Below are 22,211 nucleotides of genomic sequence, written 5' to 3'. Positions count from 1 at the left end.
TAACAGGAATGGTGGGTTGGATTTCATCATCACTTTGATGTTGAAAAAGAAAAGACTTTTTTCTTTTCCTCAGAGGCTAGTTTTACATGGAAAAGTCTTTATCAAATTCTTGAAAATACTTTTCAGCTGAAATGATATAGTTGCAAATTAACTTCTATTTATGCACATCTCTGAAAATAACTGTGGCATTTTACTCGGGTTTGATTTCATTTTAACTGTCATCCCTGCATTCTTCTAAACTCAAGCTGTGTCTTTTGCAAGAAAGTTATTACATGTGATTAAGAGCTGCGTACAGATTTTAGACTGCTGAAAATATCTGGCAGATGTACGGGGCTGGGATTCAGCCCTAAACCAATACAGCCAACAGTACAACCATAAAAAAATCTGTTGCCAATTAGCACACACAGTGAAGTTTGCTGCAGTAAACTGAAATGTAGATTGATTTCACTGAACTTGAGCACCTCATTTCAGAGACGTAAGTCTCTTTCTACTGCCTGTCTTTAGTCAGTAGGAAGGGATGAACTGAATTTTTTGCAGGAGCTCCCTTTTCTCTGAACCTAGACTAATGAGGTCATAACTTTACTGCTACTTTTTAAATGCTTAAATTTAGCAAGGAATAATGTGGTCCACAGCTGTTAAATTTTTAATTAATATATCTAGTAAATATTATGTTGTAGAACTTCTAGAAAAATTATTAGCACTGTGCAAAAGCATTTGTTGTGAAATCTGCTGAGTATTCAGGAGCTAACAGCTACTTGGCTGCCTATATTACTCCCTGCATGTGCACAGATATTAACCTCTCCTTCAAGAGAAGTGCAGGCTAAGGAAGGTTCTGCTTAGGAGCAATAAAATAAAGTGGCATAGTTATTGTGGCATTGCCATAGGCAAGATTTCTTGAAACCTGAAAACGTTTTAGGGAACTGATTGACTAGATGGTGCATTATTTGCAGTTCAGGCAGTTGTCTTATAGTTGACAGAAGTTTCTTTTCACTTGTCAAATTAATATTCAGTTTGGTTTTGAGCACAATGTGTTTGGTTTCCACTTAGAGCTAGAATTTTATGAACCTAAATTCAGTCATAAGTCTGAATTCATTGGAAATTTTCTTTATGGTCAGTACAGACATCTCCAGAGGAGTCTCTCTGACCATAGGAGAAATGTTTCAAGATGTCAGATGTATCTCTCCAGAGGCCCTTATTTCTCTCTATTAATGATAAAGCAGGTCTAGGGTCACTTGATTCTTCTTAAAAATTTTGAAGATCAGAGAAGAATAATTCAGCAATTGCCTACTCCTCACTAGTGTTTGAATCTTTAAAATTGGAAACCTTTGAAATTGCTGTGAAGCCATATATAGGTAGAAAGGGTTGCCAAGATATAAAAAGTCTTCCTGTTCTTGTAAACTGCAACCAGGATCTGGTGGGTATGATTTGATTAGCTTTGTTCCTGCAATACACTGCAAATATCCAAAGTGGGACAGTAGGTTTGGATTAAAAATGTAGAAATGGTGAGTTTAAGTATCAGTTACAAGCAACTCAGCCTTTAAAGTCTCTATTGTGTGCTTAACTTTATGATTCAGTTCTGAGCAGTATGCTTATAAAATGACTTACTACTGCTGTCAGCAATTAAAGTATTAATTTATGATGGCTATATTTACTACTAAATTGGGAAGTGGAAGAACATTGCTGTTTGTAATGGTTGAGTTTGGGGTAAAGCATATTCAGGATAACCCAAGCATGTGGGGGTATCTTCAACACTGATGATAATCAGTAATGTAAGAGAAGAGGTGACAATTCTGTGCTGCATTTATATAAGGAAAAATGTATTTAACTGTTCTTCTTTCATTCTTGCTAGCTCTCCATCCTGTATGTCAAACACCCAGCAATTCCAGCAGTCTGATGCTGGAGCATTCCTCCTCTGCATCCAAGAAAATACTGAATCTTAATCACTCAGCTGCTTGCTACCCATCATTTGTTTGAAGGCCAGTAACTGCCTTTATAGCAGGGCTAGTTTCACTTGTGGTAAACATCTTCATGCAAGCACTTGCTGACCATAAGCAATGGCTGTGTAAATAGAAACAAGTTTTTGTCATTCAGGTCAGCAACTATGTACACTTGATTGGGCATGCTACCTGGAAGCAAATGAATGGTGTTATTGAAAAATTTTAGTATGTACTCAAAATAGTAGCTTTTCCTTAGTTTATGGTTCCACTAAAGTGCTGGTTTTGTAACTGCTTACATAAAATCTAGAGTCTGTTCTTTCAAAAAATATAGGAACTCCTCTCTAAACATATGCAAATAAAATAAGTGAATTTACATTAAAAGCAGAGAAATTAAAATGGAGTATCATGTAAGACATATGGCCAAGCTTTAAGCTTACCAAATGATAGAAGAAGGCAGATTCTGTAGTTTCCAGTATATATATATATATATATATATATATATATTTTTTTTTTTTTAAGATGGAAAACTTTCATGGAGACTGTGTCTGCAGGAAGCTGAAATCTCATGGAATTTTTCTTGGAACCAGGGCCTACAAGAGTTTTGGTAGTGTGAAGGGGACCATTGCAAGATGACTACGGGGCTTTTTCTTTCTGTTTAGTAATTTTTACTTCTGTATTTACTACCAATCTCTTAAAAGATGTCATCTTCGTGAAACCTGATCACTAATTAAAAAAGTCAAATGTTAGTTTTAAACTCCAGGTTTCCTAGTTATAGCAGTATTTTTTTTTCTCTTGGTTTTGTTGATTTGTAAAGACTTGCATGGAAGGACAAGTGACTAAACAAATGTTGCTGTGTACACAAGTCAAAGAATCAACAGGACTGTCATATATCTAAGTGTATTTTAACTGAAATATTGCAACATGTAGTCGTGGGTTGGTGAAAAGGTACTGCATGCCCTTTGATCAGTTGCCTCAATTCCACTTGAGGGGCTTCATCTTCCTTTTGCTAAGTATGGACTTTATTATGTTGCAGAAGTGCCTGCCAGGTAGTATTCATCTCTCTGTGGATGATCATAAATCTTGTACTGCTGTCAATGGTGTATTCTGGTATTGAATTCACTTTCTTATGAAAATCTTTGTAGTCCTAGAAAGACACTACAACCACACGTTGTCTTCTTATTTGTTCTGTGTGCAGACTAGAGCAGCAGCCTCTGTCAGTGTGAAATTCTATTTCCTTTTTACTATTTTTAATGAAAATTGAGTTCATTACAGCTGATATTAAGTCTTAATGCTGGGATGTCAATCTGTTTTAAATATTCTATGTGTCTTAGGCACTATATCCAAATTCCAGGGCAAAATTGTCTATGTTGTGTCCACGTGCTGACGGATTCTTCCTCTGAGCCTACGGAATTCACAGTAGTTTGACAGCAGACCTGACTTGGGCCAGGATTTTACTCGCTTTTCTAATTCCAGAATAAATTAAATGCAAAGTTTGGCTTTTTTTTTTTTATGGATAAAAACCTGGTTCTTCTGACCTTCACACAAGACTTTTCTGTGGCTTACTTAAAGCATTAGTCTTGCAGGAGATTTGCCACTTGCTGGCACAGATGCCATATGTGTCAAGCCAGTACCATAAGAATTTATGTTTTCATCAGAGGATGCTGTTTCAATAGTGTCCTTTCCTTTTGCAGGTTTGTTTTAAGTACACTTACTCTGCTTTTTCTAAAATACCTTGTTGGGTAAGAGGTGCTAAGCTTTGTCATGGGACAGATACACTCCTGCTGAAAGGTAGGTTATGGAAACAGATCCACAATTTGTATGAACACAGGAACTAGAAGCTGTGGTGCAGATTGACGACATGCTTGTACAACCTTTCCAATATATAATGAAAATACATTTTTTTGCTTCAAAACAAAGTAATATTACTGGGAAGGAATTTGGTGGGGGGGGGGGTATTTATGTTGAATGTTATCTTCTGTCATTTGATGATGACTTTTTTCCTCTAAAGTATCTTTTGTTGATCATGTGTAGAGTCAAAATAGTAAGACTGGTATTTAAGGGTAATAGTTAATTTAGTTGGGAGGGAGTCTGGTTTTGGTTCCACCTTGTAACTCAAACATGATGTAGCATACCTAAGTTTAGAAACTTGGTTTATAGCAGGGAGTGCTTCAGTCTTTCCTTAGCAACCCAGCCCACAAAAACACACTAGAATTGCCCTTCCTGATCTGTACTGAGGAATGGTAGCAAACTCCATGCTTTTAAGGTGGAGTTTATAAACAGCAATAGGATAATGATGCCTGCAATTGCAGGAGATTGGAATTCGGTGGTCTAAGTGCTTTCCAGTTATATATTTCTTGGTCTTGCATGATTCTGCATGAATATAAGGGCTGCCCTAAAAATCTGAAATATCAGTTTTGCCTTGAGTAAATTTATCTGATGCAAGGGAATTTGTGAAATTGAATTTTTTTATTTTTATTTTTTTTGCAAGGTGCTGAGCATTTTCGAGGTAGAAGGGGGAAGGATGATGACAACAGTTGCTAAGGGTTAGAGCCAGCTTTTGCAGAAGCGGAAAGGATATTTAGGGAAGCATAACTCTATAGTAATACTTTGGTTTTTCTTTTTCCTTGGACATCACTTCTGGTTGCTGTGTTAGCTGGACCTTTGATCTTGTATAGTGCAGAAGTTTCTCTGTTTCCTATTAAATGTGATATATTTTGTGTGTCTTTTTCTAACAAATAACACTAGTATATTCTGTGCTGAAATACAGTCCATTGAGGGGGACAAAATTGGTTTAGAGAGGATAGAGAAAAAATACTGTAAGTCTTTCAAATTTTACTATGCACCTGATTATTAGAAATATGGAGCTTTTTAAAAGAGCCTGGTGTAAGAATGTGAATGCTTGAATGGAAGAACCAGAAAGAATTACACATGTAAGCTGTCTGTCATCTGATACCTGGAGCTATCAGATTAACTAGGGCTTTCCTTCCCACCATTTGTTGTCACCTTGTTAACAGAGACACAAATTAAACATTAAGATTTTTTTTTTTCTTGTTTTCTTTCACATTTTAGAATGTTCTGCTTTCTGTTACTTTCTTAGGAGAGATTTATCGTTTCAGAGAGAGTTTATCAATGACTATTTACAGGTTCAGTAAAACAGACAGGTTGTCTATACCCTTTATATTTGCTGAATTTCTATATAGTATTTCAGCTAGAAATGAGACAGGGGCATTTTAAAATGCTTTACTACCTTGACTGATTTCTGATTATGTTTTAAATGTTTGTGTATATTTTCTTTTAGTGTAAGAACAATAAGCATATAAGATCTAACTCATGAGCATACTGTTCAGATGACTTTGTGACTTTGTCATTTTAGGATGCAGGTTAACCCAGTTTGAATTTGTGTGCTCTAATACTGTATTTTTAGGTTGAATGCCACACCAAAAAGAACCACAAAAAAAAAAACAACCAAGGGTTTTTTTTTTGGTACTCTTTTGTATTTTCAAATGCAAATTTGCACGTTGCTTACCCGCAAACTAAGAAAAAATGGAAGATATGTGTCTTGTTGGAGTTCATATAGATTTGTTTCAAATATATTGTGAACTATAGGTTAAACTTAGTAAAAAAAAGATAAAGGTTAACCTACAAAATCTGGGGTTCAGTACATGGAGACATTTTATGCTAAAATGTGCACATTGAGTCATAGGAGATCATTTTGCTCTTCAGTAATTAGTTGCTGGTAAGCTAGTTAGGGAAGGACATTTAATCTGCCTGAGAAAGGAGACAGGCAGTCTGCAGAAGGTGGTCAGTACTTGTTGAACACTTATTTTTTCCTCAAGGTTGATGTCTGGTTTAGTCCTCATAGAAGCCCTGCATGGTCCCTTAGAGAGATGAGCTATGTGCCCTTGCAAGTGCTAACAGGAATAAGATCTCTCTGATGGAGGGAACTTGGTCTTAGTGAATCAGAGCTGCTGACTGCAGGGGTTAGTAAAGGGGGTAGTGGGTCAGTGGAGTAAAAGACAAGAAACCTTCAATGTTTTAGTCTAGATAGCAACAACGAGGATGTCTGACAACTTGGTGCAGAGCCCAGCACTTCTTTTCATAGCTGAAGGCAATTCAAAAGATAGTAAATTGTGCTGTGGCACTGGTTGTATAAGCTTTTTTGAAAGTTAGTATTTAGCAGTCCAGAGAGGAAAACATTTTTACTGTTGACCACCAAGGCAGCAAGATGCTCTTGTGTGCAGCGGAGTGGGAACATGTCTGGATTCTCAAGGGAAGTGAAAAGGAATTTGTTATGCAGGCTTAAAAAGTACAAAAGATGTCATGTTTTTAAAATGTAACAAAATGAAAATAAGGTGCTAACGCCTTTCATAAAACTTTTAATACCCAAAATCTCAAATTTTAAGGTATTAAGACTTTATTTGGAAGAGGAGGAGGAAGAGTGAAATTATTTTTGAGAATAAAAGGGTAAAGTCAATAACATGTCAAAAAGGTAGTACTGTGCAAGATTTTTCAAGGGGTAAAATTCCGTGAGTTCTTAGAGCTACCGTTCATCCTACACTTTTCAGCAGCTTAAGCATTTGAAATCTGGGTCTCTGCTTTCAGTAATGGTTGCAATGCTTGTGGGAGTTTGGAGATGTGCTTATGTGGGCTGTCATGAAATGTTTTATTTTGTAAACCTTGGTTGCGCTACCTATCTATAACCTGGTGTGACAGCAAGATTCTAATAGGTGCAAATCCAGTTCTTGATATTTTACTTGTGTAAAGGGTTATGCTGTTCAGTTTGTTGTGGGTTTTGGGTTGTTTTTTTTTGTTTGGTTTTTGGTGTTTTTTTTTGTTTGTTTTTTTTGGGGGGGAGGGGGTTGGTTTTTCTTTTTTTTTGTTTTCCCTTAACTCTGCTTGTTGTGGCCTTTTATTGGACATTGGCATTTGAAATATAGTTGTTATTGCTGTGGATGCCCACTGAAGGTGAGATTGGAAAAGGGCACCCTGCTGTCATAATACTTGATAATGAATTCTGGCTCTGAAAAAAAAAGGAGATAGTATAGATAAAAGCACTATTGTAAATGTGGGTAGTAAGAGATCAAGCAGGTTCTTATGTTGCCTCACTTTAAGAAGTGTTCAACATCACTTTGGTTCTTTATTCTTGATGGGTTTTTAGTGATGGATACGAACTTCAGTGGTGTAACTCAAGGACTGCCTTTTGGCATGTCTGCCAGGCAGCAGACACCAATCAAGGCGCTGGGAAAATGTGTATACAGGTGACTTGTTAGGTCTTGGTGGACCTGCATGCTGAATATAAATATGGTTTTGGTCCTTGCATTCCTAGTGTATCCAGTTATTTCATTAATGCTTTTAAATTTAAATGTCTTTATATGAAACATAGAGGGTTTCTTAATATAATAATAAAAAGATTTTTAAAATAAGAAGCCTATCCAGCAAACTGAGAAGCATGACTTAATTTCTTAAAACTATGTAGTTATCATGATTAATTTTTTTCTTGTAGAGAAAGATTAAGGCAAGATTAATCTTTTAATTTAGCAAAATTAAGTTGCAAAGGCTCTTTTTCTTGTTTGCAATAACTTGTTTTGAGTTTTAGGAACACTTTCTGTCAAATTTGACAAACTGTGCTGCATTGCTGAAGATACTTGTTGGAAACCTCCCACCCTGAAAGCAGAGATCTTGTTTTAGGCATGACCCAGGAGCCTTTGTTAAATTCTAGAGAAATTCTAGGTAGGTGTGAAAAATATGACTCTTTCTGTGTCAGGATATCATCTCGTGTCAGATGTTCTGCACGTGGATTCTTCAGGAAGTGGAAACCTTTAAAAGGTTCCTGCAGTTGAATGCCCCACATACCTTCAATTTATTTATTTTTTTTCCTTTTACTGTGCTGTCCCAGTCCAAACTGATCACTGAAAACTTACAATACTTTTCCAGCTGGAAAGTAGAAGTGCAAACGCAATTCAGGAAAAATCACGAGATACTCTTAAACTGCAGGGAAAATAAAGCAGGTTGGTTACAGAGTTAACTTCATCTCTATATTGAAGACTGAGTCATGATATATCGTACTTGTGTATTAGTACTTGAAGGTAATACTAAAATTAGGCGGCACTGGAAGATGAATCTGCAGTAGAGGACTGAAGTCTTAAAGTAATTTTGTTTCAAAAGAGGTAACAGGTGAGCTTTGTGGATCCCTCTAGTGTGCTCTGCTATGTTTAGGGTAGGCTCTGCATCAAGGTAAGACAAACTCATGCCAGTGTATTTCCAGATGTCTGGAAGGAAATTGTGTAACTGTTAGTGGTAAAGCAAGGGACTTTTGTTTTATGTGTTGTTCTTCAAGTGATTCAGCCAAGTTAATGATGCTCAGTTTTTAATTTATAGGCAGAGCAGCATTCCTCGAGTTGGGGTTGCAAAGGCTGAATGTCAGGCTAGAAGTAGGATTTCCCAGTTCGCATACTTACTAGCAGACTACCGTTCTGTCATTCTTCCAGAGCAGCTGCTTATAACGCCTATCCCGGAGGATTTTGTTTATGGCAAGCTGCTGTGAAGTAGGAGGTTTCTGGGTAACTTTGTATTGTGGCATGCTTGTCTATCTCTGCAAAAATAGCAGCACTTAGACAAATTTTATCTAGTTTTTTTAAGTCAAACTGCTGGAAAGTAATGCAGTTCTTGACAAGCCTCACTGCTATTATGAGTGAGGTCTATTTAAGAGATGTTGAAGATGTGCGTGGAGAAAATGAAACTTTTGTGCTTCATGACTTCTCGTCATCCTTCAGTTCTGAATTGCATGACTTGCTTCTGGGCTGCTGTTTCAGTTGTATTGAAGCTCTGGAGACTCTTTTAGGCAGGGCTTTTCTTTTGCAAACACAGCATTATTTTGCATTGCAGAAGACGTAGTTTGCCACAGAAGGTAGGGGTAATGTCCAGATGAGAATATTCTGGTAGTATTGGAGGCCTGCAGGGGGAGGGCTTCTGAATCCACATCTGCCAAAACTTTAAACTGATCAGATTTTTGCTAGGCTGCTGGCAAAAACTGGAGGATTGTTAATTGCTGTTCCAGTGAATTCTGTAATGAGAACGCAAACAGAGGGACAACTTTCTCAGCTAGTCTTACATATGCATTTTACATATAATAAAAAAAAACTTAAGCAAAGTAGTATCTTTGTATTATTTAAATGAGAAACATGGCCACATTTATCATCATTGGTAAAATTTTAAAAAGCATTAAATATTTTGAATTTATTTTCTGTTTTAATTCTGGTGCAGCAGAAATGGGTGGATTTTGGATCCCTCTGTGTAGTTTGGGCTTTAAGTTAATTTCAATGATGTATATGTGGGTAGTGGTGACTCTTCTTACAGTGTTGCTACCATTTGCAGCATTTCATGAAGATCTGTTTTATGCTAGTTTAGCCTGACTTCACAAAAAACAGCCTATGTGCTGCTATCATTTTGTCTCCCAGATATAGTCCCTACAAATATATATTAGGAAATAGGTCCTTCAGGGCATAGAATGCTGAAGTGTCCTGTGTATGTGAGCTACTGTTTATTCCAGGTTTGGACTGGTCAGTATATTAGGCTTTTCTTTAGACCTTTAAGGAGGGGAAGGAGATAGAGGTCATAGAAGTTTGCAATAAAATAAAACTTTCTATGCCATATAAAGAATCTCAGTTTTATTACTTGAGGTATGTTAATTTTATTATAGTAGCTTTCTCATGTTAGTATTGAAACCCAGAGGTGTTGAAAAGCCATTTGGTTCAGACTTTCTGCAAGTGCCAACTTGTTTGGTGTTAAATTGCTGTGTTGTTGTTGAAAGAATTATTTTTCGCCTTGATGCTCACACTGAGGCAGATAGCTTGTGAGGCGGTAGAGAATACAGTAAAGATCACACTGGAAAACTTGTGCTGAGTCTGTAACTTGTGGCAGCTTTTAGGACTTGCTGAACTGATAGTGACAGTTCACGTGGGATGACAATGTTTGTGCTGGTAGAATGTTTTAGAAACATTTGGTGGGATACCAAGTATGTGTTTCTAATGCCACTCTCCTCTCATGGGTTGAAATGTGACTCAAAGGGCATGTATTTTATTTTTTTTTTAAGGTTTATTTTGTTTTCCAATGTGTTGTCCAAACACTTAAATGGCTTACATTCCAGTTTATAAATAAATACAATCCTTAACCTTGCTTGGTGTTACAGCTGTTTCCTCCATTTAGGTATGTTTCCACTTTTTCCAACGTTTCCATTTTCCTTTCAAGTTTTACAGTTATCAGAGAGAGAGCCTGGTAATGACTACAGGGCCCTTCCCCATCTCCTTTCCCTCTGTGTTTTTCTTACAGTGTGGTTTTTTTTTTTTTTTAATTTTTTTCCCCTTTACCTTAATTTTCTGACATCTGATTTTTTTTTTTTTCCCCTGCTGTAAAGAGGCATTTGCTATCAAAACCTGTACTACTTTTTTGAAGTATGCAACACCCCCCAATGATTCTGAGCGTTTCAAGAGTCCTCACTTATCCTCATGCTGATAACACTGAATATGAATTTTGCTGTGCAAAGGCTAGTAATTTAAATATGTTTAAGACTGCAGATACTAAACAGAGTGAGATTACCAAAACATAGTGGAAATAGTTGTTAATTTAGTAGCAAGGGCATGTGGTTGATTGCAGCATTTTTTGAGGAACCCTCATTGTTAACAATTTAACCTTCTCTTTTGGGAATACTGAATCCTGCAGTTCTGCAACAGTAAATATTTAGCGTGTTTTACCCTGTAATTCAGAAGATATGGGAGCTACAGTAATTTCTGGGGCTGGTAGAGATTAGGAAAATTGCTAGGATAACCTTGGATGTAGATATTTGGCGTAACAGGAAAAGCCTGGGTTTTCTGCTTTCCCTTCAAGCCCCAACTTCTTTACCTCCTCTTAGAAAGGAGCAGTTGTCCCCCAGTCTGTGTCTGTGGATAAGCCTCTTCAGATTGTGTTGAGTAGCAGAGGACTGCATTGGTTCCTCTTTGGAATGGAACAAATACTTCACCTACTGCTGCTCATTTTTTCTCCAAAGAGCTAGAGGCTGGCTGGGGTACATGGGATTAAGCCATTAGCACTGCTCAGCTCTGTTTTACCTAAAATGTCCTTAGGCCAGCCTGCTTTACTGACTGGAAAATAGTGGAGTGGATAGCTGTTAAATTGAGCTTGAATATTGCTGTGTGACACTCTTTATTCTATTCGTGTTGGGATTCTTCTTAATTCTTTTACTAATTTTTTTGCCAGACTTTTTGAGTTACAAGTGCAGTGAGTTTAGACAAATTAATCTGGCAGTTGTAATTCAAAGGATAATTTAATTTTAGTGTGTTTCTTTTTGCCACACCACCTAGCCTTAGGCTTAGTAGTTAAATAACTGCTTATGCTGTGTATTCAGAAAGTGATTTAGAACACCTAAATTGGGTTTCTGTCCTGACTTTCCTCCTGTGGTGTGCTCTCTCTCTCCACTGATGATGCATGGAAAGACTATGAAGACAAATTGTGATACACTTCTACATTTCTATGTTTAAGCTGGGCTTTTGGTAGAGAGGAGGATTTTAACTTTCCAAAGTAGGCAGAAGGGAGATCTGTAAAATGACTGGAAAACTGCTCAGGAATAGTTACATGGTGACTATATCAGGAAGCTTTGTTATATTGTGTGACTTTATGTAAGATTTACATCTGGAGCAACAAATAATTAAACAGCACAAATGGAAAGAATTAGACATAAGCTGTGCAATGCTGACTCAGATAAGTACCTATTAAATATAGCTATTATAGTACATTGTTTTTAATGGAGTATAAAATTTAATTCTTATCTTTAATCCTTGCGGTGGAGGAAGGGAGCAAATAAACGGGGCAAAATAGCCAATATACAGTGGTATGGGGGGTTTGTTTTGTTTGGGGTTCTCTTTGGTTGGTTTTTGGTTTTTGTTTTTTGGTTTTTTAACCTAAATTGCTTTTACTGCTTCCTCTTCTCTGCTGTAATATACAATTTCTGAGGAAGTGATTGGTTTGTAGCAATAAAGTTTTCACTTCATGGAATACTCTGGTCAATAGCAGTAGTTTTGTATTTTGGCTGTTGGTGCCATTTTTATTGTTTCAGTTCATGTAAACAGTACTTGAGACTATGCATTAATTATTAAGTGAAAGTTAAATATAATAAGGGTTGGCTGGTAAGTAGCTTTAAGGATGCAGAAAGGCTACAAATGATAATTTTAGAAACAAGTGTTTTACAGTGAGGGTATCAGTGAATAATAACTACTGTACAGTTTATATTGTAAAGTAGGTTATTAATACCGGTAACTTGTGGTGGGAGCAATTCAGCATTACTTTCAGAAGGGTGTTGTAACTTAACATTATTTCTGATTTTCCTGTCAATGCTTGCTTTTAGTGATAGTTATGTAGACAGGTGAAACTACCCTTACGTGAGCGAAGAATTACACTAAAGGCAGCAGTATTATTATTCTTGCTTCGAAACTCATTTGATATCGTTTGCTGATTACTGTTTGACTTTTCAAAATTTCCCACCAATATTTAGTCTGTAGTGTTTGAGTTTATTGGTTATTATTCTTTGTCTAACATTGTTTCCTTAGAAAGACACATGATCGTCTGGGCAGAAAACTGAGTTAATTTAGCCAATATGAAGAATTTAGAGAGTTTGAATAATAAAATATTTGTGGGTAAGGAAAGTTTGTGCTGTTATTACGGAAATAGGAGCTTGTTAGTGTTTTTCTTTTGTCCCTATTTTGTTTATTATCTTTCAGGACAGAACAAGGAAGTGCATTCCTTGGGCTCTTTCTGGTATTTTATTGATCATTAGAAAAATAATAAGTTCTGAATTGAGGTTCTGAGAGAACAAGATATGAGCATGTCAGAAATAGGAAGTAAGCATGAAAATTGTTTAGAGCTGAGCACAAGCAGTTGTGTGAGAAAGCTAAATTATGTATTTTTTTTATGTGCAGAAACTTTTGAGCACTTCCAAGTATTTTTCAATATAACGTTTAGTATTAAATTTCTGGAACATGTAGTATTATGATTTTTTTTTTTTTTTTTGTGATGAATGTGATTGTTAGGGTATTTCTTACACAGTTCTCTAGTTATACTTTCCTTTGAATACTGCCTTATCCAGGTGGTTGGAATGAGACAGTATTTGTCAAACCTACATGAGCATTTTAATAACAGAAACCAAGTGGAAAATGCTTTCAGTCTTTGACTGTCTTTGCTGAAAACTTGACTTCTGTCTCTTTGTGTCATGCTTGTCTAAGAGATTTTATACATGAGTTAACAGATTTTGCACATCAGCTAGTTTGATTCTTGTTTCTGTTTCCGGCCAGAAAATGTTTGTGCAGTTGCCTCAATGTGTCAGTCCTGACTGATCTAAGGTACCAACTTCGCCCCTCAGGCTTTCCCCAGTTGTCTTTGCATAGTATTGTGTTTGATATCAAAAGCTCTTAAAGTGAATTACAACATTACCATTAATACTGCAGTCTCATATAGCAGGCTAAAAATTGTTGGAATTAGTAGACTGATTAATGTTTATGACTTGTTTTCATCCTATCTTGTTGTGGAATATCTGAAGATTAAATAAAGTTCAACTTTTGATTCAAGGTTGTCTAGTCTTGAAGGTGGAAGATTGTATTCTCTGCTCTTTGTTTTGGGGATCAGTATAGGCACTGAATACAACTGAATTATGCTAGAACTGGAACAAGTGAAAAAGCTAGGATGGAAAAGGGTGAGAAACGTGAATGGAAGACGTAATTAATTGTATTATTTGTTGCTGTTAACATGTGCAACTGTAGAAGTAAACTAGGCTCAGGGGGGCTGGAATTAGATGATCTTAAGGTCCTTTCCAACCCTAACTATTCTATGATTCTATGTAATTAAGGAGTTAGCTTAATACTAACTCAAATAATGGTAGGAGCATGGCTGATGTGTCACATCGAAGGAGAAGTAATTATCAAATCTGTGGAAAAATTATGAACTGTGTCCTGATAAGCAAGGCCTTAAGAAAGATGGTACAATAGATAAGATTAAAAATTAATGAATCAGTGTATATGGCTACATATTAGTATGGCCTTTTGCTTGTTTCCCAGCCTATCTCTAGAGATTCTGAATAATTCAGGACTGAATGTGAAGGGTGCTTGGTGGGTGCAAGAGAGAGGTGCTACTTGTTTTATCCCAGTCAGATGTATTGAATATCAGTTGTGGTTTGGGTTATAAGGAACTTTAAAGCTCATCTAGTTCCACCCCCCCTGCCATGGGTAGGGACACCTTCCACTAGACCAGGCTGCTCAAAGCTCTGTCCAGCCCTTAAACACTGCTAGAGACAGGGCATTCACAGCTTCTCTGGGCAGGCTGTTCCAGTGTCTCACCATACTCACAGTGAAGAATTTCTAGCTTAGCTCTAACTTAAATCTGCCCTCTTTTCAGTAATGTGACTTGCCTTCAAATCCAACTTGCTGAAAACACAGTTAAAAAAGGATGTATTTCACTGGCTGTTCACATTTGGGATATATGCATAATGAAAATAACCAGTAGGCACTGCTGCTAAAACCAGTGGTGCAATCTGTTATGCTATGAAGAGATTAAGACTTTGCAATTCAGTTGAGACATTGCTTCATGAAAGTCAGTGTATGTAGGTCACAGTTTTTTAGTGTGTTCAAAGGCTCTTTGTGTTTTAGAAGTGTGATCTGCATCTCATTGTAGAAGCTGTTTGTTTCTAAAGAAATGCTTGTTAATTCTGCTTCTACTGAACTGCTTCAGGTTTTAGCTCGTGTGCATGTTTGTAGGATGTAAAGCCACTAATTGTGCTTTCCTTCTCTGCCTGGAAAACTGCATCTGTTCTTCCAGTGTTTAACTGGTGTTTTCCTGTTGTGATGGCTACTTTTCATCACACGTATGTACCATCATACTGCCGCTTCTTAGTGATTTCTGCAGTTAAGAAATCACTAAAAATGGCTTTCAAAGGGCTTTAGGCAAAAACTAAATCCATATTCCTGAGCTTCAGCTTCACTGATTAAATATTTCTAGCAATGATTCATTGATATTGCAGAAGATCTGGCATAAATGAAAGGAAGTAAAACTACAGTCAGGACTCTGGCAGGTGTATCATGTTAAAACCCTCAAACAAGAGGTAAATTAGATTGGCATTAGCTGTGTCAGCTATGTTGTGTATTATTTATAATTTTTTAGTTCATTTATGGTTTAAAGCAATACTTTAATCCAGATACCACTATTAAATATATGCTTGGATCCGTAACTATGTAGTGCAGAAATTAGTTCATATTTTTATCTGCTTGAATTCTAATATTCTTGTCAAGAACATTAACTGCTTAATCTGTTGATCACTGTATACATTGCTCATAGGGAGATCCCCTAAGCTTCCCTTTATTATTAATTACTAGACATGAGTAAGTAAAAAGTGTTTTGTATTAATTTTTGTTTGTTTTGGATTTATTTTTTTAGGTCCATTTTCCAGACACAGAGAGGGCAGAATGGCTCAACAAGGTAAGAGGAGTCATTAGCATCCCTTCCAAATGGGAAGGGGTAGGAGGGAAATCTGAGATACAAAAGAAAAAAAAAAAGGTGGCAAGAATCAGAGAACAGGGTAGTTTTAACTTCATACACTTGAAGCTTCTGGTCGTTGATCCAGTTAGTCATGAGAAAGATTAAATCTATTTTCCTGGTCTTGAAATAGTGAGTTTTGGAGAATGACTGTAAGTGGCATTAGAATAATGAGAGCTGTAATTGTGTGGAAGTCATAGCAGCTGTAAACACAGTCATTTATGTATTACTTGTCTGGGATACTTTCCAGTTACTGTAGGTTCCTGACGTACAATCTAAAAACAAATTAGTTTTGCAGTTTTGATTTGCATGTGTGATAACCTAAGATACAACTTTGTGTAGCAAATAAACTTCTCTTCACCCTTCTTCCCAACACTCAGCATCAGTGCTGAATGCATATGCATTCATAGGGTAAGAGAAGAAAATTCTTTAAATTGTTTTTCTCCTCCTCCAGTGCTTTAGACTCGTGCAAATTCCAGAAAGCTTTCCACTATGTAAAAAGGAACCAGTTCTTATGTCTCTAGTGAACTGTAAAGAAAACTTCTATATTTCAAACTTTGTACAAAATCTCTTACATATGCCTTAAAGAATAGATTTTTAGTTATGTTTGAATTTGCATTCCATGTAGATATTTATTGGTTTTCCCCTTAGACTGTAAAACAGATGTGGCCTTTTATTTGCCAATTTATTGAGAAGCTCTTCCGGGAAACCATAGAACCAGCAGTAAGAGGAGCAAACAACCACCTCAGTACCTTCAGTTTTACAAAGATTGACATTGGTCATCAGGTGAGTTGCTGATGAAGTTTTTCTAAGAGGCTCTGTCTTACATACTGTTATCATGTAGCCTGCTTACATCCACGCAGAAGTATTTCTTGGTAACACTGATTTTGGTTTCTCTTGTAACATTAAAATAAAATAAAACCATAAGCCTTTTTTAGCAGAAGCTTTTTTTGGTTTTGTTTTTGTATTTTTTTCTTTTTCCTGGGGTGTCTGCTTCAGAATTTGCCTGAGAATGGGAGAAGACTCAAGGTATAGTAACTGTTAGTCAACTGAAAAGCTCATAGCCACATGATTAATACTGTTCCTGTAATGTGCTAACGATCAGTGAGCAGGGACCATTATCCTTTTCTTGCCAGATGACCCAAGGGCAATTACAGATAAACATGTTAATCATGCTGTGTATGGAATCCAACCTCAAGGCTGCTGGCTCAGCTTTCCAAGGAACCATAGCATAGTATCAAGGAGCAGATAGGTGTTTACCTTCTGTTCAGTCCCATGGAAGAAGGAGTTACAACATGTAGCTCTTACATGCCCGTGAGATTTCCAGATGTGGTGCTAAATAAGGTCATTGCTCATCCTTTCCCACCTAGTATTTGATGAAGCTTGGAGTCTTCGGAATGTTTGTTATGTGCTGTTTCTGAATGGGGGCGGCAGGGGATAGGAGAGAGCATGAACACAGTGGTTTAGAGAGAGGACACAGAGTGGTTGATACTTTTGTTGGGGACTGTGGATTCTTTTCCATTCAATCTGACTAAATTCCGCTTAAGGCAATGCTCTTTTTTTTTTTTTTAAATTAAATTTAGCTTCTTTTAATTGTACAGAAAAGAATGCTTTGTCTGGGAGTGTTAGACGTGTACAGGTACAGAGAAATGACATGTTTATTGGGGGGAGAGAGAAAGCTTGATATTAAATTTTCATAAATCTTGAAATCTAGTGGTGTAAACCCAGGGTAATTTCCATTAAGGCTGTGACTGAGTGGATCCTAGCAAGGTAATTTTTACCCTTGAAATAACATTTTGAGCTAAATTGATAGCTTTAATTCACACCTTTTAATGATGCTTATAGTAAACTTTTCAAGTATGAATATACATATATTCACGTTTATTTTGAAGTTAAGAGATTAATATGGTACAGTTCAGTAGAAGGATCCAACTTCTACTTGCTTCATTTTTTCAGCCTCTGCGAATAAATGGTGTAAAAGTGTACACTGAAAATGTGGACAAAAGGCAGATAATTTTGGATCTTCAAATCAGGTAAACTTTATTATATAATCATGTCACAATGGTGCCCATGGTTTATAATATGTGCTTTGTTTGAGTGAGCATTTATATTGGCCTGAAAGGAGAACTGCTTCATTATGCAAATTTAGTTAGTTCTAATTGTGTATGAATAGAGGAAGGAACTACATGCTGTAAATAGCATTTATCTGAGGGAAATAGTATTATCAGCTCAGTGTGACTGCATCGTCAAAGTAATGTTGGTTAATAAAAACCTACATTCCAAAGCTAAAGCACTATCTTTGATTTTTTTTTTTAACTAATGTATTGAAACTTTGCTATGAAATTTAGTCTAAAATTAAGATGTTTGAGGCTGTTTACTTTTCTCAGTTACTTATATATTTTTATAAACATTAAATGAATAGCTCTCCAGAACACTTCTTTAGTATCTTGTGCATCTTCCTTGTTTTCTTTGTTTGCTTTTGCTTTTAAGTTTTCTTGCAAAAAGAGTGTGGGTTTGGTTTAGTTTTTATTGTTTTGCAAGGATATTGAGTGTATTATAATCATTGTTTCATAGTGCTTTTCAGAACCTTTTGAAACAAGTACTATGCTTTTAAGAGCTTTACTCTTATAAGGAGCTTGACTAGCTAATTCACAAAGCAGTCCTTGGAAAATGTATTTAAAGATTCAGTTTCAGGACCATGTTTTCAATGGGAACACTTTATCTTTCTCTTAATTTCTATGAGCTTTATGTAAAAAAATTGTCAAACTGATGTTACAATTGAACAGTCTTGTTTCTTGTGACAGAGATGGACAAGGGAAAAAATTAACAGCTTGAGCAAATGACGATAAATTGTTAATAAGTAGACAGTTTACTGAAGCACATGAAGGTAGTAAATCCTTGGGGAAAATGAAAGGTTATGGATCAACAGAAAACAAGATAAAATCTGTCAAATTAAATGTGAACTGTAGTAAAGAAAGCAAAAAAACATTGAGATATTGAGGGCATATTTGTTAATTGTCTACAATTGAGTGTTTTCATCTTCTCATTACAAGCATAGAGGCATTAAAAGAAAGTTTTAGGCTGAAGATCTAAATACATGGAAATATCTTTTGTTCATGTGGTATACTTCAGTTGAGAAACTTGCTACCATTATACTTGGAGAAGACAGATATAAAAATGCTGTCAAAAGACCTTCTAAAGATCACCTAAAAAATAATAAGTTCAGAATCACAGATCATTGTAAGCTGGGAAATATGTTTGTCATATTCTTTGTTCATTTTTCTTCTAGGTACCTTCTGTGGCCTACAATGACCACATACAGTAATATACTGTGCTTCTCATCTGATTCAGTACAGCTGCAGTTGTAGTTTTTCAAGACTGTCCTGATTAAACTGTAATCTATCTCAGTGATCTGTACATTACAGGGGTCACAAATATTTCTGGGATATTATGCTCAAAATGTATAGAATTTGCTTACTAAAGGTGACTGCAAGTTACATGTTATGTTACAGTGAAATTCTGTATGGCATCACTTGTTAATGGACCCAGACAAATATCTTGGGGGATAGAGCCATGCTTAACTTGATTATAAGGTCAAAAGTTGTTGACTTACGACTCTCAAATGCAGCTTGTTACTATTTTTACTTCAATTTGTCATCATGTTATTACGGACTTTCAAACTAGCATATTCCTGATTTCCAGTCTTCATAACGCAAATAGTTCTGAGGTTTCAGTTGCAGGGTTTGATTGACCTTGCTTCTCTGTGTCATGTTGTTATGCAATTCTATATGTGTGCGTCTCTGTGTGTGTATATATATTTACTATCTCTATTTATAGTTACATAGTTAAAAATAGAAATTACATCCTTTTAAATTGTGTATTAAAAATTATATATCTATTTTTAAACTCTACAGTCACACTACATTCTTTCCATTGAAAGCAACGGTCACCTTCCTTTCACATTGAACCCTATCATGTTGTTGTGTTCCATTTCCCCAGACAGATTCTGCACAGTCTTATCTTTTGAATAGTCCAAAATAAATTCCGGTGTTGGATGTTTACAAGAATATCCTGATACTATTGTTTATTTCTGTTTAAGGCATTAATAAGATTTGCATTTACTTGAAATCCTGTAGAGAGCACCATCACGCACAGAGCCCAGGAGACTACAGAAGATTTCAGTAAAGGATATCCTGGATGCAGTAGCCCTCACCTTCATTTTGTTTTGATAGAACCTTGTGGCCATCAGTTGCCAGGGGAGGGGGCAGGGGTCCTGCAAGGGGACCTCAAGTTTTCTTCCGAAATTTCTTTTTGAGTCTCAGAATTAGTTTGTTTTCAGACCCAACATGGCTCGCAGCAGCAGCAGTTCTTCAAGAAGATCTGCTCAACTCTGCTGTCACATGCTTGACCTCCATCGAGCTTCAGGAAAAACAGCTGCTCATATCTGAGCCTGAGTTGTGTGCACATAATCTTTTAGTCTTGCAGCATGGGCAAAGTAGATGGGGCTATTTTCTTCTACAAATCTATCTCCAAGATACAGGGCGACATCTGCAAAATTTCAAGCCCTTGACCTTGGATTCCCAAAAAGGGGATGCAAAAACTGTTCAGGGATGAACTTCCCTTGTTTTCAGTAAATTATTCTCTAATTTACTTCTTGCCTCCTCTCTCCGTTCAGAAAGGGCTCAGCTGTTTTTGGCTTAAATCTTGCTTAGCTGAACATCCAGCTCAGCATGCCCAGCTTATTGAATTTCTAAATATGACTGGTTTTGCAAGTCTGTATATTTCAGACAACTTTGATCTTTAGCAAAATAACCATCTCTGTCTAGTGATTCTCGTGATTATATTAGATGAGAGTGGATTTGGGTAAATGTACTATCAGTGATATCTATAGAGCTTTCCTGAAGTGGAGTATGATTCCTGTGTCTGTTATTTCCCAAAAGTAAGGCTACTTATGCATGCTTCTGGAGAGGATAGCATACCTATGTATGTATTTGAGTGACTTTGATGAGAGTGGTGATGTTTTGAAGGGGATGTAATTTTTTTAACGATCTTGACTGTTATATGTTGTAATGTTTTAACATGCATTTCTTATGTATGGATTGAGATAGAAAATGTACTGTCATGACAGTGCAAAGCAACTGTGTGTTGCATTTTAGTCCATCAAAATGAAATATATACTTTCTTTTTGGTTTTAGTTTTGTTGGAAACTGTGAAATTGACTTGGAGATCAAGAGATACTTCTGTAGAGCTGGTGTGAAAAGTATACAGGTAAAATTAATTTTTTTTCTTTTGATTTTGATACAGAGTTATCACTGCATTGTTGTTTTCTGATTTAAATAGTTTATAAGAAAACCAATAATTGTGTAGTTTTGTTACTATTGTTTCACAGTTGCATAATATTGATATTGCATAATAATTTCAGTAGCATGACTTAGCTGAAAGGGTAAATTTCAGATATAGAATCATTATAAACATTAACCTTTTCTACTAGAAAAGGTGGAGACAATTTCACATTAAGCCAATGTTCATGTGTTGCATAGGTTTGTGAAGGGACCATAGAGCTTGAAGTTTTGGTTTACTTAGTATTTCAGTATTAGATTAAATCATTAGTTTACATGCAATTACTATAATTAGCATTGCCTTCTGATATTGTTTCTCAAATTTCCTTTACTTTTTGATAGCAGATCTCTCTAACAAGGAAAAATATTATGCTTTTTTTGTCTGCCTTGACATACCTATTAGCATTTACCAATGTTTGTTCTAGTAGTTGTGGTTGCTGTTGTATTGGTTTGTGCCAGAAATATTTATATTGAGCTGTGTAAATAATCTACTTCATATTTTCGGCAAAATTGTCACTAACATGACACACCCTCACGTAGGTTAACGTAAAGGATTTGTAAGCCCAACTATTCAATGCCTGTGTGAATAGGCATTGGGTTTGGATGATATGTAAGCTATATGCATAAAACTCTTCTATAATCAAGAAGTTAGTGAATCAGAAGTGTGAACATTACCAGTGAGTAAATTTCATTTAAAGCTTTAACTAAAGTTTATCCCATTACCTTTTCTTCCTCCTCTTTTGCAGATTCATGGCACTATGAGGGTTATTCTGGAACCACTAATTGGAGACATGCCCCTAATTGGAGCACTATCCCTTTTTTTCCTTAGGAAACCTGTAAGTGCTTTTAACTCTTTTGCTACTCTTTTTAGAGTGCTTATGATAGTAGTCAGAAAACGATGCAGCAAGAATTAAACAGCAAAAGGAAAGAATTTGGGAAATTGCTACCATTTGGTTGAACTTTCCCCGAAAAAAAAGTGGACAAATGTAATAAATGCTGGAAGAAACCAAGATGAGTAATAATTACCTTGGAATTCTGAAGTCTATTCCGTTAAAGCTGTTAATTTTTTCTCGCATGTCTTCTGGACAAATAAAGGTGAATAGACGTCATCTAGGTTGTTTGTAAAAAAAGCTTTTGCTGCTTTTTCTCATGACAGTCTGCAGGTGAGTGTGGTTTAAATTAAAATTCCACAACATCTGCGCAAGGTTGTTTTAAAAAACATGCTGGTGTTACCATAAATTAAAATCAGAATAGGTGTTTTGAGATTACCCTCTATGATGACTGAGGATTTTAACCTGGGTAGCGGGTGGGCAATTTCCATTACATTTACCAGTGATCCGAGTATGAGAACAGATGAAGTACAGTG

General features: G+C 36.2%; 1 protein-coding gene across 4 annotated transcripts in view; it reads left to right on the top strand.

Moving 5' to 3' along the window:
- ESYT2 (extended synaptotagmin 2) overlaps positions 1 to 22,211 on the top strand; it is a 74,363-nt gene that overhangs the window by 13,779 nt on the left and 38,373 nt on the right. For all 4 annotated transcript variants that reach the window (XM_062621507.1, XM_062621505.1, XM_062621504.1 and 1 more), the window contains exons 2-6: positions 15,408 to 15,449; positions 16,158 to 16,292; positions 17,463 to 17,539; positions 20,702 to 20,774; positions 21,592 to 21,681. In XM_062621507.1, coding sequence (XP_062477491.1) covers positions 15,408 to 15,449; positions 16,158 to 16,292; positions 17,463 to 17,539; positions 20,702 to 20,774; positions 21,592 to 21,681 — 417 coding nt within the window. The remainder of the gene's footprint in view (positions 1 to 15,407; positions 15,450 to 16,157; positions 16,293 to 17,462; positions 17,540 to 20,701; positions 20,775 to 21,591; positions 21,682 to 22,211) is intronic.

Source organism: Pezoporus occidentalis, unplaced genomic scaffold (assembly GCF_034315485.1).
Source record: "Pezoporus occidentalis ecotype Australia unplaced genomic scaffold, CSIRO_AGI_Poc_V1 ctg23, whole genome shotgun sequence".
Lineage (NCBI taxonomy): Eukaryota > Metazoa > Chordata > Aves > Psittaciformes > Psittacidae > Pezoporus > Pezoporus occidentalis.
This window is presented reverse-complemented; position numbering and strand designations above follow the sequence as displayed.